General features: G+C 42.4%; 1 protein-coding gene across 1 annotated transcript; it reads right to left on the reverse strand.

The window, feature by feature from the left end:
- Positions 1–1,382: 1,382 nt before the first annotated feature.
- On the reverse strand, positions 1,383–9,305 carry LOC135986759 (A-kinase anchor protein 12-like). Its single transcript, XM_065631147.1, has 3 exons — positions 5,448–9,305; positions 2,758–4,668; positions 1,383–2,113 (listed from the first exon to the last, which is right to left on the reverse strand). The coding sequence occupies exons 1-3, from the start codon at positions 9,258–9,260 to the stop codon at positions 2,105–2,107; spliced, it is 5,733 nt and encodes a 1,910-aa protein (XP_065487219.1). The 5' UTR covers positions 9,261–9,305; the 3' UTR covers positions 1,383–2,104.
- Positions 9,306–16,730: the final 7,425 nt, after the last annotated feature.

Below are 16,730 nucleotides of genomic sequence, written 5' to 3' on the forward strand. Positions count from 1 at the left end.
ACAGGTCATGCTATTGTTATTTCATTTTACCTGCTGCAGTTGTTGCAATATGGCTTAATGTACATAGGTATACAATTTGTACAAATTCAGCCAAGTTTGCACTTGTGAGGTGTTATTAAGAGCACTATTAACTTGCAAGCCAACTTAAACCTGTGGAAACCAGCCGAGGTTGGTGGAATTGCCCAAAGCTAGGGGGGGAAGCTGCTGCTAACGATGGACTGACATAGACGGGATTGTTTGAAACCACATTGTTGGGCTTTAAACATTTATATAATTTGCTCTGAGGTAAGGAAAAAAAAAAAAATCTTTCGATGCTTCCACGCAGGGCAGCACCAGATGGTGCAATCACACCGGTGCAGTTGCATTGCTTGCTGTATGTGCAGCCTCGAGGAGAGGCGAGCCCTGCCATAACAAGAGCATTTGTACACTAGAAGTTGTTTTTAAAATAAATTACTATACAGGTAGGATAGTGAGCTATTGTTCAACTTGATGGGCATCAGTTTCACAAAGTGTGGTCTGTAACCTTCACTTTTCAAATCAGAGCTGCAAGTTTGGACTTGTACCCCGTATTTGATTTTAATGTAAACAACAAAAGAGAGGACCAACTCCTGTTGGGGACAGACACCCCAGGACTCGTAGTCTTGGGGCTTCTTCCCATTGTTAAATCGCCCTGCTCATTCTGGTCTACAGCTGTTGGTTTTTAAGCTGAAGGTTTTTAAGATCTCAGCACCCCAAAATTCTCATCAGCGTTTTGCAATCCAAGACAGAATGCATCACCAAGCCCTTACCCTCCTTCCTGCTACTCCACCTGCTGTGATAAGGAAAGAGGTTCAAGCAGGGGTTGGGAAAGGAGGAAGGCTCTCTGCAGGAAGGATGTTAGATGGTGTAGGTTTGGGTAAAGGCCTGGGGTTGGATGGGGCAGTGACCAGAAATGAGCAGACTCTGAAACGAGAGGGATGTGACTTGAGGGTTGTTACATGAGCGAGACAGCAGGGAAATGGTAAGTCTATGGGATTCTCAGAAATGAGGGAAGACTGCGAGTAGAAGTGGTTGGTGGATCTGACACAGGTCAGGCCTCTTTTGTCTTTAGAAGTATTGTAGTTCCACATTAAAATCAGAACTGGGTTTAGGATATACATATAAATATTCAAAGCAAGGCAGCCAAGTTTTTGAGAGATTTTACAAGGGGAAAAACCTGGAACAATAAATAGGAAAGTACATGTTATCAATTTCCGCTCCAATGGTATCAATTTCCGCTCCAAGCTACTCTACAAAATTCATTTAAGGGTACACCTAAATAGTACAGAAGTATCATAGCTCTACATTAAAATCAGAACTGGGTTTAAGACATACATATAAATATTCAACACATTACGGTCTAGTCCTGAGACCTGAAGTCTGGAACAAAAGAAGAAGGGTATTCTCAATCTCCTTTCAAGCTACACTGTAGAAGTCATTTCTGACTAAATCAGGCCTGCACAGATACAACTGAAGGATGGATAGAGATACCTGAATGGGACTGAAAGGCAGCAATCTTGAGTATCTTGCTCAAGAATTTGTGTGTGATCCAGTTCCTGCTGTTTGATGAAGACAAGTCTGCTACTCAGCCAGAAGTCTCATGTGTTCTCATCAGCCAGCCTTCCTTCTCCTCCTCACACATGAATCAAGCAGCATCTACAGCCACTTGCAGGTCAAATCAAGGCAGCTAGGGAAGATGTGGGGAGTAGAGGGGACTGCAGAAAGGTAGGAGGATTAAGGGATGAGCTAAAGGATTCAAGGAGGTGGGACAGACAAGACACACGTTAAGTGGGGTAAAAACTGTGGCACAAATTTAATGGTCTGTCCATTCACTCAGTTGTGTATCTCCAGTCTAAATGGTATATTTTGGGCAAAGGCAAATGCCCTTCAAGTGGAACACACGTGTAGATATAGCGAACATTAAAGCCATTTTTTTTTTTCATAGAAATGACAAAAAGGGTGAAGTCTTCAAAAAAGCAAATGTTAACATCCAAGAATAAAGGGTAGTGAATAAAGCTCCTGGTTTTGCTGCAGGATTGTCAGTTGTTCTCTAGGACTGGCATCTCTCCAAACGCCGCATGGATGCTTAGCACATCTGAAAGAAAGACGACAGTGAAAAAAAGCCATATTAATGACAACTTACTCTCTCAAAAATATCTTATTTTCCCAAGCAGCTCTCAAAGATAGAGATAAAGGTCTCATGACTTAGTTAAGCAAGCATAGTAAACATCCTAAGGAGAAGTTGTACCTATCATTTCTGATTCAGACTTCACTGAAGTGCAAAGAGCTTTAGTACATGGGGCACTCCAGGTTTATCATGGAAGGTGACACTCACATCCCTTAGGATTTTACAAAGAGCTTTGTTAAAGAGGAAACATGTTTGCAGATTAAATCCCATACGTTAAACACGTGCCATATGAGTGTGTATCTAGCAAAGCTGGAAACCACATTTCTGCCTCCCAGAAATATCACCCTAAACTACAGGCCAAGTCGAAGTCCATTAAAATGAGGGTAGCTGTACAGAACAGAAAAGAAAGTGTTAGCCAAGATAGAGGCAGTAAAGTGAGGGGGGAAAAGAAATAATGATTAAAAAATATATATATATAGATAATCTGTGGCCTGTTGGTTAAACTGAGGAGCAGTCTTTCACCAGAATTAAAAAAAAAAAACAAGACAGTTTTACAGACTCCAAAAACTACTATGAAAAAAAAGAAATTGCTGACTAAAAATGCTACTTACATTCAAGGCCTCAGGAGCCACTGAGTTCTGACTTTGTGGACTATCACAAGATGTTGCTTCTTGGCAACTATCATTCTCCCATGTCTGTGTTTTTCCATCCTCCACTGGCAGGGGATGTTGTTGTTCTTCACTTTCTCTGCACATTTGCTGACCTGTATGTTGGTCTGGTATTTCCATAATCCGGCCAACCGGGTCTTTGGTCGAATTTTCTGAAGTACTTAGTTCTAGTGTTGATTTCTGAAGTCTCTCACTTCCCCTTGAAATGTCTTCAGGGCTAGTCACAATTGTTAAAGAATTCTCACTTTGTCCATCTTCCAGCACCTCCGAAGTTAACAGCATGTCTTTTGTCTTTTCCACAGGTACATGAATTTCTGCAGACTCTGCTGTTGTAGCAGTTTTCACTATTGGTGATTGCTGGAGCTCTTGTTCATTATTCCATATCTCTTCCGTGCCTACTGGAATCTGATGATCCACCTGCGTACTTTCCAGAAGCTCAGGTATATTTGTACCTGATGGGCTTTTCCCTGTGGACTTAATGCACTGCTCTGGCTCAAAGGCAGCTGGCTCTTCTGTTTCTGCAAGTTTGTGAACAGCTGTCTCAATGGCATTCAATACAATTTTCGTGCTCCGAGACTCTATACTCACAGACTGAACAACGTCCTCAAATTCTGTGTGGGTGAGAGACAGACTGTGAGTTAGAGGAATACCATTTTGTTTGGGTTGCTCTGTACTCTGGGACCTCTCTTGCTCCTCTAACATTCCATTCATGGAAGTGGGAGATACTTGAGGCTCAGGTGCTCCTGCACTACCAAGCTCTGCAGTCCCACAGCCTGAAAAGTCAATAGTAGCAACTGGGACTCCTTCAGAAGCCATTTGTTCTGCTGTGTTTGCCAAGGGCTGTACAGTTTCAGATGTTGTGTCTGCGGGTGTCACAGTTTCTGCCATGATGTGCTCTTCAGCTGCTGCAGCTGCTACAGGCACAGGCACAGTGAGAGCCTCCAAGCCTCTAGCTTGTGGGAAGGCTGAGTCAGAGCCTTCCTCTTGCACAGTTAAAACCTCTTGCTGGACAGCACTTGAACATTCAGCACCTCTCACAGCCTCCCCTTTTCCATATTCAAATACTTCTTTGGCTCCTTCCATCGAGTGCTCATTTTTGTTATCTTCTTTCTGAAAGTCTTGACAGGTGGAGGTTTCTGCAAGTTTTTCTTCTTTTTCCACAGTCTCTTCTTCAGCTAAGCTGCTTAGTGTTTCACATTTCTTAGCAATTGTGTCAGTGAGGATGGTGCTTCCATTTTCAGGGAGATCTGGGCATATTGACGCTACATTAGATACACTGTCTGCTTCAATCTGCGTGGGGGCCTCAGTGACAGGGGTACCCCTCTCGAAGTGTGTTTCAGTTTTGGGCACAGCACCTTCCATTTTCCCACCCTCAGTTTCATCACTCTGGGAGGGGATTTCAGTTGTTTTTTCTCTGCATTGTGGCTCAACAAAGGGCACAGGATCTTTTGCTGTAATCTGCCTGCCATCCCCATCCCTCACACTCTGCTCAGCATCTGCAGCTGCCTCTGAGCCAATTGCTTCTGAAGGAAGGGCAGAGGTTTTTACTTCGTTCTGCAGAGGAACCTCAGCAACAGCAACTTCTGTGCTTTCTTCTCCAAGGAGCACAGCATCATCTTCTTTTTCCTCTCTCTGGGCAGGTGCCTTGCCAGGAACTCCTTTGGTACAAGTTTGCTCCTGAGAGTCCAAGTCAGGAATTTCATCTTGTCTTTCAGGTTTCATGGGGACCACAGTGACAGCTGCTTCTGTGCATTCTGGTCCCATCGTGAGGGTTTTGCCCTCTCCTTCAAGCTGCACAGGCTCTTCAGGTGGAAGCCCCAAGGTAGAGGTTTCATACTCCATCTTGTCCTGCACCTGTGGAGAATTGCAACAGACCTGTGATAAAGGGTAGGAACAGGGAGTGACCAGAAGTGTTCTGCGTGAAAAAGCACCAGAAAAAACAAGCAGAGGAGTATGGTTATGGGAAAGAGCACGAGATGATGACACTGAGATCAGTGGGTCACCAAGATTCCAGCTCATGTTCAGTTTCTCAGGACACACAGCTCATTAAACAAAGGGCAGCCTAAAGCAAGGGATAACCAGCAGCACTTGAAACAAAGACTAAGCCAGCAAGTTGGTGGGGAGGTACAGAGGAAGGCAGGGACACATCAGCCACAAGAACTCCCGCACATTTAAAGCTGGAGATACTGGGGTCATTTATTTCCCCCGCTTTGCACAAGTACCTCAGCTACAATCGTACCTCTGCCTATGACTGAAGATACCACCTGCTATGTATGGTACCATATAGATCACATATGTATCACATATTTTCATATAATATCTTCAGTCACATTGTGCTGTGCAGGAGCCCTCATTGCAATTGTTGCAGCACCTTCCGATCCACACAAACCATCTCCCACCCATTTCTGCAGGAATTGCATCCACCTCAATCTGCATACAAGCCTCAGTGGCTGCTGCTTATGGACATCTGTGTGTCTGTCTCACTGGAAACAAACTTCAGTTGCCTCAGGCTGCACAAAAAAGGACCCTGGCAGTAATATTGCTACTACCTGGATCTAAAGTAGGTATAATAGCTAATGCTTGCGGATTTTTTCCTTTGACACATGAACCTTGGTGTTATATGTAATACCTACCGCAGCGTGCACTCCTGGAATACATTCATCTCTTGTCTCATCTACTGCGAAATCCGTCATGGGTAGTTTTTCTTGTTCTGAAGCCTCCTGCTTTGGAAATGGCTCTTCTTCAGGAGTGACTGCTTTGACAATGTGAGGGTCTCTGTCTTGTGATGAAGGTTCCTCTACTGTTCTCTGAGCTTCAGATATTTCTTCATGGCCTTCTACAACTGGTTCCTCACGTGCCTGACACTGGCTTTCCTCTCTAGATACATCTACATTTTCACATCCTTCTGTGCTTTCTTTTGCTCCAGCAGATAGTCCACTTCTCTCAGAACCTTCCAGAAGGACACTCTCTTCAAGTCCAGTTTGGTCCTGAATGCTCCCTGCACTTCCCAGTGCCTGGAGGTCATCTTTATGTTCCTCTTTTTTCAAGGACTGGTCAAGCAAAACAGTTGCCTGACCTACAACTTGCCCATCTTCAGCATCATCTTTCATTTCTGAATCAATTTCTTCTTGCACTGTTGTAATTACAGTTGTTGTCATGGTTCTTTCACTAACCAGCTGGGCTGCATCTGCTGACTTTACTCTTTCAGCAACTTCCTGAAGAACTTTTTGTGTTTGTTTGTCTAACTCTTTCAAATTTTGTTCAGTGGCCTCTACTTCTTGTACAGGTGTAACTTCCTCTGTAGTGTCTGGGGTTTCTAACAACTGTGAAACAGCAGAAACCATCTCAGTTGTCTCCTCAGCAAGGGACACTTCCATTGTTCCTTCAGCACAGGAAGCTTCTGCTGTCTCTTCCAGAGCTGTCACTGCTTCGGAGGTTAGCTCTAGCTCACTTGCTGTGGTGTCATCACTTCGATCCTTTCTCATCTCTGGCTCTGTCTTAGCAGCTGCCACTGCTTCTTCCACAAGAACATCTGATTCAAATGTTTTCTCAGTTTCCGTCTCTTCCTCTTCTTTTGCCTGCTCAATGCACTCTGTCAGAGCAGCAGATATCCAAGATGGTGACCTTTCTTCAATACTGCTGATTGCCCTTTCCCCTTCCACAACGGTAACAGTAACCACATGTACCAGCCCTTCATGTCCTTGCTCAATTCTTAGGCTCTCCTCTAATTTTTCTGCTCTCTCTTCCTCTGAGGTTCGTTCTCTCATCGCTTCAGCATCTTTTGCTTGTTGGGCTTCCATCTTTTCCTGCTCTGCTGCTTCGTATTCGGATAAAGGAACAACAGCTGGAATATCTGAATCTTCTTCAGCTGTTTCTGCCATGTCTTCTCTTGTTTGTTTAAGATGATTTGGCTCTGGCTTCCGATCTGACTTTTTCTTCCTACGCCTAGGCATCAGCTTTCTAAATGGAACCCATGATTCATCTTTTCCAGGCTCACCATCTGATGTTGAATGCTCCAGGCTGGATCCCACCACAGAGTCTTCAGTCCTCTCTTCCATTCTGGTTTTGGATTTCCTTCTTGGAGTGACTAACCTTTTAAAGGATTCCCATGTTGAAATACCTTCGCCCTCAGATGGGCTTCCGGCTTGTTCTGGGGAAGAATTCCCTTGTCCTTGATCACTCTCCTGAGAGCTGGTAAGAATTGCATCTGTTACTGTTTCTTTGGTCTGTCCAGGTTCTTCCACTTTTTGGCTTTCTTGAGCAAGTTTATGTTCAGTTTCTTCATCAGATGATGATGATTTCCTCCTGGCTCTTTTCTTTGAAGAACCTACACATATAAAAGCTTCCCAGGACACAGAGGTGTCAACCTTTCTTTTGGGCTCTTCCGTGGCTTTCTCTGGTTTCTGGTCCATCCCATTTTCTTTGAATTCTCCCTGCTTTTCATCAACAGCATTTTCAGTTGAAGACACTGCACCATCCTTTGTCTTATCAATTTCTTCTTCTTTATCACTTTCAGAAGGTCTTCTGACACGTTTCTTGGGAGTCACCATCTTTTTAAATGACGCCCAGGCTGTGACACTTTCTCTTTTTCGCTCCACATCTGAAGTTGCAGCTTCTTCATTTTCAGTGACTTGCATTCCATCTGCAGATTTTTCCAAAGAAGGAATTTCATTCATCTCCTCAGGAGAAGAAGCAGAACTCTCCCCCTTCTGTTCCTCTGGGCTATCTGGGGAATCTGATAAGTGCTGAATTGGTTCACCCTGTTCCCCTAACTTAGATTCTTCTCTTTTGCCTTTTTGTTTCTTCCCAGACAGTTTTTTTAATCCAGTCCCCGTAAAGAGTTTCTTTAAAGGGCTGCCTTGTGGTTTAGTTTTTTCTTGAGAAGACAACAGTTCAGCTTCATTTGTGATACCTTCTGGAGGCCTCTTTCCAGCTGCCTCTTCAGGAGTTATTTCTGTGGTTACTTCATCTGGTTTGACAGTATCAGTCATAACTATGCCAGTTTTTCCCTGTAGACCTTCATCAGTGGGTTTGATTGTCTGTTGATCATCCTCCGTGTCAACAGAACATTCAGAAGTAGAAAAGGACTTCAACTCAGGAGCACCCAGAGTCAGTTTTGTCTCATGCTCTTCGCTTGCTTTCTTCTCTGTGGTTCTATCTTGAGCTTCTCCTTGTGTGTCTAACTTTCCAGTTGTGTCTTCTGATGTGGGTGAAATTTTCAATTCTGCTTCCTCTATTTTTTCATCGGAAGTTTCTTTCCCCAGTGAAGAAGGTTTATTTCCTTCTCTTCCTTCAGATTTTTTGAGCTCTTCACTAGAAAATTCAATAGCCAAAGATCCTGCTTCAAGTTTCTCTTCAGAAGCCATTTCATTTTTGTCCTCTGTTTCACACTTGGCTCCAGTTGACTCCAGTTTTTCTCCCACAGGTAGTACTTCCGAGGACATTTTCAGTTCTCCGTTCACACTGTCAGTGATAACAGGTACCACTGACCTTGTTTTTAGTAGTTTCTCTGTCACCTCACTTTCCTTTCCTCCTTCTTCAGTTTTTTCTTCCTTTTGACCAAGATCTTCTGAGACTTCCACCAGGTTTCCTTCTTGATCACCTTCTTCAGCTTTTTTCTCCATCGCACTTTCTTTAACAACTGCTGCTGCTACATCCTCTTTTTGTCCCTGCTCATCATGCCTGATTAGCTCTTCCTTCTCACATGCTTCAGCTCCTATGGCTGCCACAGTCTTTTCTGACTCCTGCTTTTCACCTTCAGTTTGCTCCTTCTCGTGCACTTCAGCAGTTACTGCTGTCATGTTCTTCTCTTCATCTTGCTTCTCGAACTCAGATTTCTCCTCCTTTTCACTGGTTTCAGTTGTTAATGTTGAGCCCTCTTTTTCTTGCTCCTCTTCTTGTGGAGGAGACTGTAGTTCATCTTCTTTAGGCTTCCTGAAACTCTTCTTTTTTCTAAATGCACTCCATCCCTGAGTAAAAAATCTTCTTAATGGTGATGTAGTATCAGTGGCTAAGGCAGCTGATTCAGAACAAATCTCATTTGCTTCTGGTGTTTTAGGAGATTCAGGTTCTGTTTGTTCATTTTTCAATGTGTCTTTGGTGTTGTCTTCTGCACAGTATGCATCCTCAGGCATCGCTGTTTCTTCTGAGCTGACTTCTTTTTCATCACCAGCTCCTTCATGGACTCGTGTTTCTTTTTTTACAGTAAGCAGCTGAACTGGTTCCGATTTCCCTGTCTTTTCCTTCTTCACGGTGAATCTGAATCCAACAAATTTAAAAACCTTTTTAAAACCCAGATCATAAGACTGAGGCTCAGATGCCTGGTCAAGGTTTTCCGCGTCTTCTTCCGAAGATGGCAACTGTTTAACTGTATAAGCATCGTCGTCATCGTCTTTCTCAGCATCTACACCATCCTTGGTGCTTGCAACAGATGGACTTGTCTCCATAGTTTCAGCTTCTTCCTTCAGAGTTACACTGGCATGTTCTGTCTGTCCAACTGTTTTTTTTAATTTAAAAAAAAAAAAAAGTTAGTTTCCTTCTCAATTTAATGTTATATTATACCTTTATGTAAATATATTGATTTTTTTTCATTTCTATTAAACTTTCCAAAACAGATGTGTTCTATTATCTGTGTGCCTCTTCCACGTGCTGTTATTAATTTTTTTTTTAAGGACCAGTTTTTGCTCTAAGATTACCAAAATTCCTTTCATTCCTTATATCAGTGTATAGGTCTTTCCAAAATTTATTTGCAAATATACCTTTTGAGCTTATATTCTCTCATTCTCTTTCTTTCTTTCATTTTTTTTGGGGGGAGGGGGGGGCGGGGGGAGGCGGGCGGGCACAAGGCTTATGTTTAGGCTTTTTGTTGTTGTCATTATTGTTGTGTAAGGTTTATCTTTTTTACTTTAAGAAAAACTGCGAGAAAAAAAATTAATTCTGTCCTATAATTACTCAAAGAATACACAGAACAATGTATGTAATTACCCCTGAAGCAAAGCTCAGTATCCTGATGCAGCAAGACCCTCGAAAAAAAGGAAAAAAAAAAAAAAGAAAAAGAAGGGGAAAGGGGAAAAAAAAAAAGGAAAAGGGGGGAAAAAAAAGGAAAAAGGAAGAGTGTGTTGATCTAAAATGATGGCCAAAAAAGAAATCTTATTTACAGCTCTGTCACAAAAGAACAATAACTTGTTAAAATGCCCATGGGAAATTTTGTATTTTTCTGGAAACTTAAAATCCCCAGAACAGTTACATTACAACATATTTGTTTTAAAGATCATAAATCTTGTAATTCTCCCATACATCACATCACCACTATGGCCAAACAGAAACCTCATCTACAGCAATTCCACATCACTTAATGAGGTTGTTACTATGCAGGCAGGTAAAATCCAACCCCCAATTGCTCGTAAGTCTGTGTTTGCATAATCTCATTCTTGAGCACTGCTTGAGTTCTACCTTCAGGACACGGGCAACCATCCTCTCCGTCTTGCTGGGACAATTTAGGTATTAATACTGTCGCTCCCTCTGGCCACAAGTTGCCTAAGTTCACAGACTGGCATCTACATTAAACCCGCCAAAATGCAGCAATCAAGAAGCCAGCACACATCCAGTTCAGAGCACAAAATTGCAGGCTCCCCATGCCCCAAATAAGTAACTTTGGAGGGAAAGGGTGGAAAGGAACAAGGGCACCGAGCCTTTAAGTTCTTCCATTTAAACACAAAAATGAGCAGGTAAAACTGCTGTTGCCTATAATGAGAATTTTAATTGTAGTAATAACTGTGCGATGAACATGCTTGATGATGAAACAGGACAACACGTGAAGATAAAAATCTATGGCATGTTCAAGGCTCCAAAAGATTCTTGGGCTTGGATACTGCCTTGGTTTCAGTTTAGCATTGTTCTTGACCCTTGATTTTGTGCAATAGGTGAAAGCGCAAGAGCATGAGTAAGTGTGCTCTTCTCTCTGACCAACCTTGTTAGAATGCGAAGATGACAAAATAAAGAATAATAATGATCAATGTTAAACAGCAACATCTTTGGAGAAGGCACGGCCCTTTTCTTTTAAGTGTACAGGTGCTGCTTTGATGCCTAAAGGCATGGTGGACACTGCTTTCAAAAGTACGTGCATCACCGAATTCCCCAAAGTGATTGATTTTTTTATTTGATCCATCTTTTAAGTTGGATCTTACTCTGCAGCTGGCCCTGCTTTGCACAGGGGCTGGACCACCTGATCTCCAGAGGTCCCTTCCAGCCCAGATGCTTCCTTGATTCTGCTTGCCTATGTTCCCTTTGAGAAGAACAGCATCTTCATAAGCACATAGACAATGCACTCTAGATAGTGCTGAAACACAACTACACAATAGGCAAAACTAAATCTACAAGTATACTGACTTCTAATAGCTATGTAGAGGGCAAACTATGTTTATATTCACTATCGACAGCCTACTGGTTGTTGTTTCTCAGTTGATGTAAACAAAGCTTTTTATTTTTCCCTTTATCTAACAGTTTAAAATTATTTCCGTTAATTGTTAATTCCTAATTAAAAGTCTGACCTCTGATAACATCCTAACTCCCTGAACATTTTAAAACAGAGATGTTCAAACCAAGTAATTTGTGAGGGAGTGGGGTGAGAAGAAATGGACATTCTTCTGAAGAAGCCAGGATTATTACTCTATTGGTAATACACCTCTCGCAAACACCAGAACACTCCACAACCAAAAATAACTCACTGCAAAAACACTTTAGTCAGTAAAGGGAAGTAAGATTGTAAGGACAGCTAGAAGTAGCAATAATACTTTTGAACTCTCTTTTAATTTTAAGATGGTTTCCAAATAAAAACTGATGTGCTTATTTTATTAATATTTTGGGAGTCTTATTAATCAAACATTGTGTTGTTGTATACTAAGACTACACAAGGATAAAGCCAAAGAACCACTCTCATATCTGTGTTCGTTTATTCTTAGGTCCAGAAAGAACTGTCAAACTATAGAATTTAACAGAAAGCTTACCATGGCTTAATGGGAATTCACAAAGTTAGAGACATTTCTTCAAACACTAGGGTACATACCACATATTTTATACTTATTTAGTAAGAGGTACTTTAATATAACCTAGGGAGAGAGAGAGGATAGAGAGAGAGAGAGAGAGAGGAGAGAGAGAGAGAGAGAGAGAGGATAGAGAGAGAGAGAGAGAGAGGATAGAGAGAGAGAGAGATGGATGTCTAACTCTTTTTCCTGGGTGAAGACAGTGACATTTCTTCCCTTTATCTACGCTACGAGTATTTTTAATGGCTGAACCAGCTATGAAATTGAACACTAATCATTTCTTCTTCTTAGCATCTCTGGTGGAAACAAGGCCTATCAAGTCTCCCTTCTATTCTTCTTCAGTCCTGCATTAATGCCAACATGCTTACCCTTGGATATGTGGAAATCTCTATCTCCATCTGGCACGACTCAGACAAAGGCAGAAAAAAACCAGAGCTGAAAGCCTGTGTGTAACGCTGGGTCTAAGTGGGAAAGACCAGAAGCAAGAAGCCAGCAGGAGTGGAGGACAGTTCAAAAGACACTCATGACTCCTTGCAGGCAACTGGCGGGCAGCTAGAGACACAGCTTGCTAGGGGTTCCCCTTTCCTCTTGCCAACAGAACCTGGGAACGCATCACAGAATCATAGAATCACAGAGTCACAGTCACAGAATATTAGGGGTTGGAAGGGACCTCAAAAGACCATCTAGTCCAATCACCCCGCTGGAGAAGGAAAAAAAACTTCCTTTAACAAAACCAGGAGACATGCCAACTGTGGGACTGTTTGATGAAAATCTCCTAGAAATGGGTTCAAAGGTTCTCAAGGAACCTGCTTACCAAGCAGAGACAATAGCTCAAGCAAGGGAGAGGAGGCTGCAGCACTGCAAGGCTGAGGGTCCACAGGAGACCATGAGATAGGGACAGTAGTGCTGGGGAGAAGGCAGGGATTGCTGTTGGGCTGCTTCCCAAAGGCTTCATGGGATGTCTGCCTTTCAGGACAGCAGTTGGCTTGTGAACTCCTTGCAAATTTTTACAATTCCCTTCTTGTCTAGCTGCTTAGAAGAAAAGGTGTCTTGCAGGTTATTCTTTCTAGTCTGGTGCTTTTGTAGGAGGGACAGGGACAGATTGGTCGGCTAGATTATGAGGAGAGGGTCAAGCTGCTGCAGGACTTCACACAGAGGCCATTCCCAGGAAGCAACTCCCATGGCATATTAGACTTCTGCTTCCCTCATTTCATCATTTTGTCTGTCCCAGCAGCAAGGACTGAGACATGTGGGGTTTTCAAGCTCTGGAAATGGATGTCTTTTTCAAGGAGGAACAGGAGACACTTAAAATGTTCCTCAAATTTTAAAGAGTTTATATTATTTTTTCAAGAGGATGTTGGACCAGAACAGCTACGGGCCTTTACCGCATCCTTATCTTTCATTCTCACTTTTGTGAAGACTAAATGTAGTGTCCAACTAGAAATGACATCAGCCCTAAATCAGATATTAATGTTGTGGTGGCCAAGCTTCCATCTTGTTAGTAGCATCTTAAAATGTTCACAAAGCTAAAAGTCTTTTACCACATCTCATCCATCTCCCTGAAATCAGGACTCCAAACCCTGTGCTGTCAATTCCACTGGCCTTCTCCTGGCTCCACATTGTTCCTCGTTCCAAACCACATCCTTCCTTACAGGGCCATCAGCCTCCTCAGGCCTGCTCCCCTCCCTTGTGGCAGTGTGAATGACAAACATCCAGTGTTTGGCATCCAGACATGACCATCTCAGGAATCCTCTGTGCTTTTGGCAAGCCGCCTGCCCATCCCCAGGCACTTGCTGCATCCAAGCTGTGCAGGTTCCTTAACGAGCACAGCTGCCTCCCATATGCTCTGGATCTGAATTGGAAAGCCAGATCTGCTTCCATAGCTTGAGCTAATAGCCAGGATACTTGAGCTATTGCCAATAAAACAGCATTGCGAAAGAGAAAGCAGCACACAAACCTCTCATGCAAGAGGCTGGGTCTCTAATCCCTACTTTGATGCCTTTTTAGGGACTTCATGTTAACAAGTAACGGGATAGTATAAATGAATAAACCTTGTAAAAGGACTGGCAGAGGTTGTGCGCCTTGAACACAAAGTCTGGTGAGAGATACTGGTTTGATCTATACCTCCGATGTTAGAGCTGGGCAGTGAGATCTGTCACCTGCTGTCGTGGTTTAACCCGAGCTAGCAATACAACTAGGATAGCCACTCATTCACTCCCCCCTCCTCCCACCCTCCAAATAGGGGAGAGAATCAAAAGGGAAGGGAGAAACTTGGGTTGAGATAAACACAGTTGAATAAAATAACAAAATATTAATAAACAACTAGTAAACATATATATATATAAGAGAAATAGAATATAAAATATACTTAATGTAATTCTTCACAAACTCTGTCCACATTGAGCAGCCAGTCCCAGGAAAACAGCACCTGGTCCCAACAACCAATCCCAGAGAGGGAAAAGAGGAAAAAGGCAGAAAGGCCCAGAGGCCTCTGCAAAATGGCAGGATGGCAGAAGGCCAAACTGAAGAAAGTCCTGAACAGAACTCTCCTGAACAGGTCTCTGTCCCAGCTCCAACAAAGGAGAAAGAGTGGAAGATCCCGACTCTCCTTCGATATGAAACATGACGCTAATGGGATGGAATACTCCTGTTGATCAGTCTGGATGTCAGTCAGGGGCTGCCCCATCCATGCCCCCCTTCCTCGATGCTTCACACCTGTTGGTGGAGCACTCAGAATGTCCTTGGATCTCATAGCAGAGCAATTAAAAACATTAACTCTGTGCTGGGGTGTTATCTCTTTTTCTCAAACTTAGTCCAAATAATGACTGTACTAGCTATGAAAAAGAAATGTTTCTAACTGCATGAATTAACTTATATTCAGTCAAACCAGCATACCTGCAGTATGAGCCCCCTGATGCAATACAGAAGCAAGAGGAGGGACAGGCATCCTGCAGCACTTTGACATCTCTGCGTTTGCTGTGACCAGAGCAGGTAAGTATTTGCAGATACTGGATTTAGCATTTTAGCTGCGATAGGAAGGTAGATGTGTAGCTTTACAAAATGAGTTTAGGTATGAAATCCATGCAAGCCTTGAGATACAAATGCTGCTAAACATCTTTAGCCATAGAACATAGATGGCTGGAGAAGCTTCATGTCTTAAATCCAAGGTCTGTGAACATAAATCACAAGGACCTCTGAATATTCAGTGCCATGAGGAGTATAGTCCAGCTAAGCAGAAGTGTGGGAGCCTAGAAGATATGCATTATGGGTCTAAGGTCCTTAATCTTCTACTCTATGCCATTGTTTTTTTGGTGGACGTTCATATTGTTGTTTTGTTGGGTTTTTTTAATACTTCATTTATGCCAGGGAATTATTTACTCATTTTTCATTGTGGCTCACTGAATACTGTTACTTATATTGAGGCTTTTTTCTTCACAGTCTTCTAAAGTACCTTATTCTTATTACTACTTCTTAAGTATGCTTATTTCAAAGAACCTTACAACCAAATCACAGTTTAATTCTGTAATTAGTTCCTTCAATTCACAAAGACTGAATGTCAGTCAACAACAAACGAACTGTCAGGAGCAAAGCTAACTCTGAAGATGAAGCAACTATCAGAAAATAATTTACACTAAGCAAGCTGAAAAAAACCCACATACACACTTTAGAACAAATTTGTAGCTTTATTTAATCAATGAAAATCTACCTTAAAAACACAAAATCAAATTTAGTAACCCAGTACATTGGATTAGAGAAAGCTTTGAGCTTTAAGCACAAGCCAGAAGTCACAGTCTCAAATGAGAGTTTCAGAGGCCAAAGCAATACGCTGAAACAATGTAGTATCCTTCTGTGGAGGCATGCCCCTTGCACCATTAGCGTGGTTTTGGGTGCAGTATTTCTTTAGCTGTCGGTTATAATAAGAAGCTTTTGTATTTGTTTTATAGTTAAGTTTGTTGCATTGCTTACCTGGGCCCTGGATTAACGGAGAAAACAGGCAAGTTTAAGCACTCGTCTGTCCAATTACTACCAACAGACAATTTACACTGTGGTACAGCTAGCTTTATTTAAATGAGGTTCAGACAAGAATTAACTTTACATATTATTAACAGCTTTGGAGCTACAAACGTAAGAATCAGGATTACACAGGTCATGCTATTGTTATTTCATTTTACCTGCTGCAGTTGTTGCAATATGGCTTAATGTACATAGGTATACTATTTGTACAAATTCAGCCAAGTTTGCACTTGTGAGGTGTTATTAAGAGCACTATTAACTTGCAAGCCAACTTAAACCTGTGGAAACCAGCCGAGGTTGGTGGAATTGCCCAAAGCTAGGGGGGGAAGCTGCTGCTAACGATGGACTGACATAGACGGGATTGTTTGAAACCACATTGTTGGGCTTTAAACATTTATATAATTTGCTCTGAGGTAAGGAAAAAAAAAAAATCTTTCGATGCTTCCACGCAGGGCAGCACCAGATGGTGCAATCACACCGGTGCAGTTGCATTGCTTGCTGTATGTGCAGCCTCGAGGAGAGGCGAGCCCTGCCATAACAAGAGCATTTGTACACTAGAAGTTGTTTTTAAAATAAATTACTATACAGGTAGGATAGTGAGCTATTGTTCAACTTGATGGGCATCAGTTTCACAAAGTGTGATCTGTAACCTTCACTTTTCAAATCAGAGCTGCAAGTTTGGACTTGTACCCCGTATTTGATTTTAATGTAAACAACAAAAGAGAGGACCAACTCCTGTTGGGGACAGACACCCCAGGACTCGTAGTCTTGGGGCTTCTTCCCATTGTTAAATCGCCCTGCTCATTCTGGTCTACAGCTGTTGGTTTTTAAGCTGAAGGTTTTTAAGATCTCAGCAGCCCA

The sequence above is a fragment of the Caloenas nicobarica genome, chromosome 3 (genome assembly GCF_036013445.1).
Source record: "Caloenas nicobarica isolate bCalNic1 chromosome 3, bCalNic1.hap1, whole genome shotgun sequence".
NCBI lineage: Eukaryota > Metazoa > Chordata > Aves > Columbiformes > Columbidae > Caloenas > Caloenas nicobarica.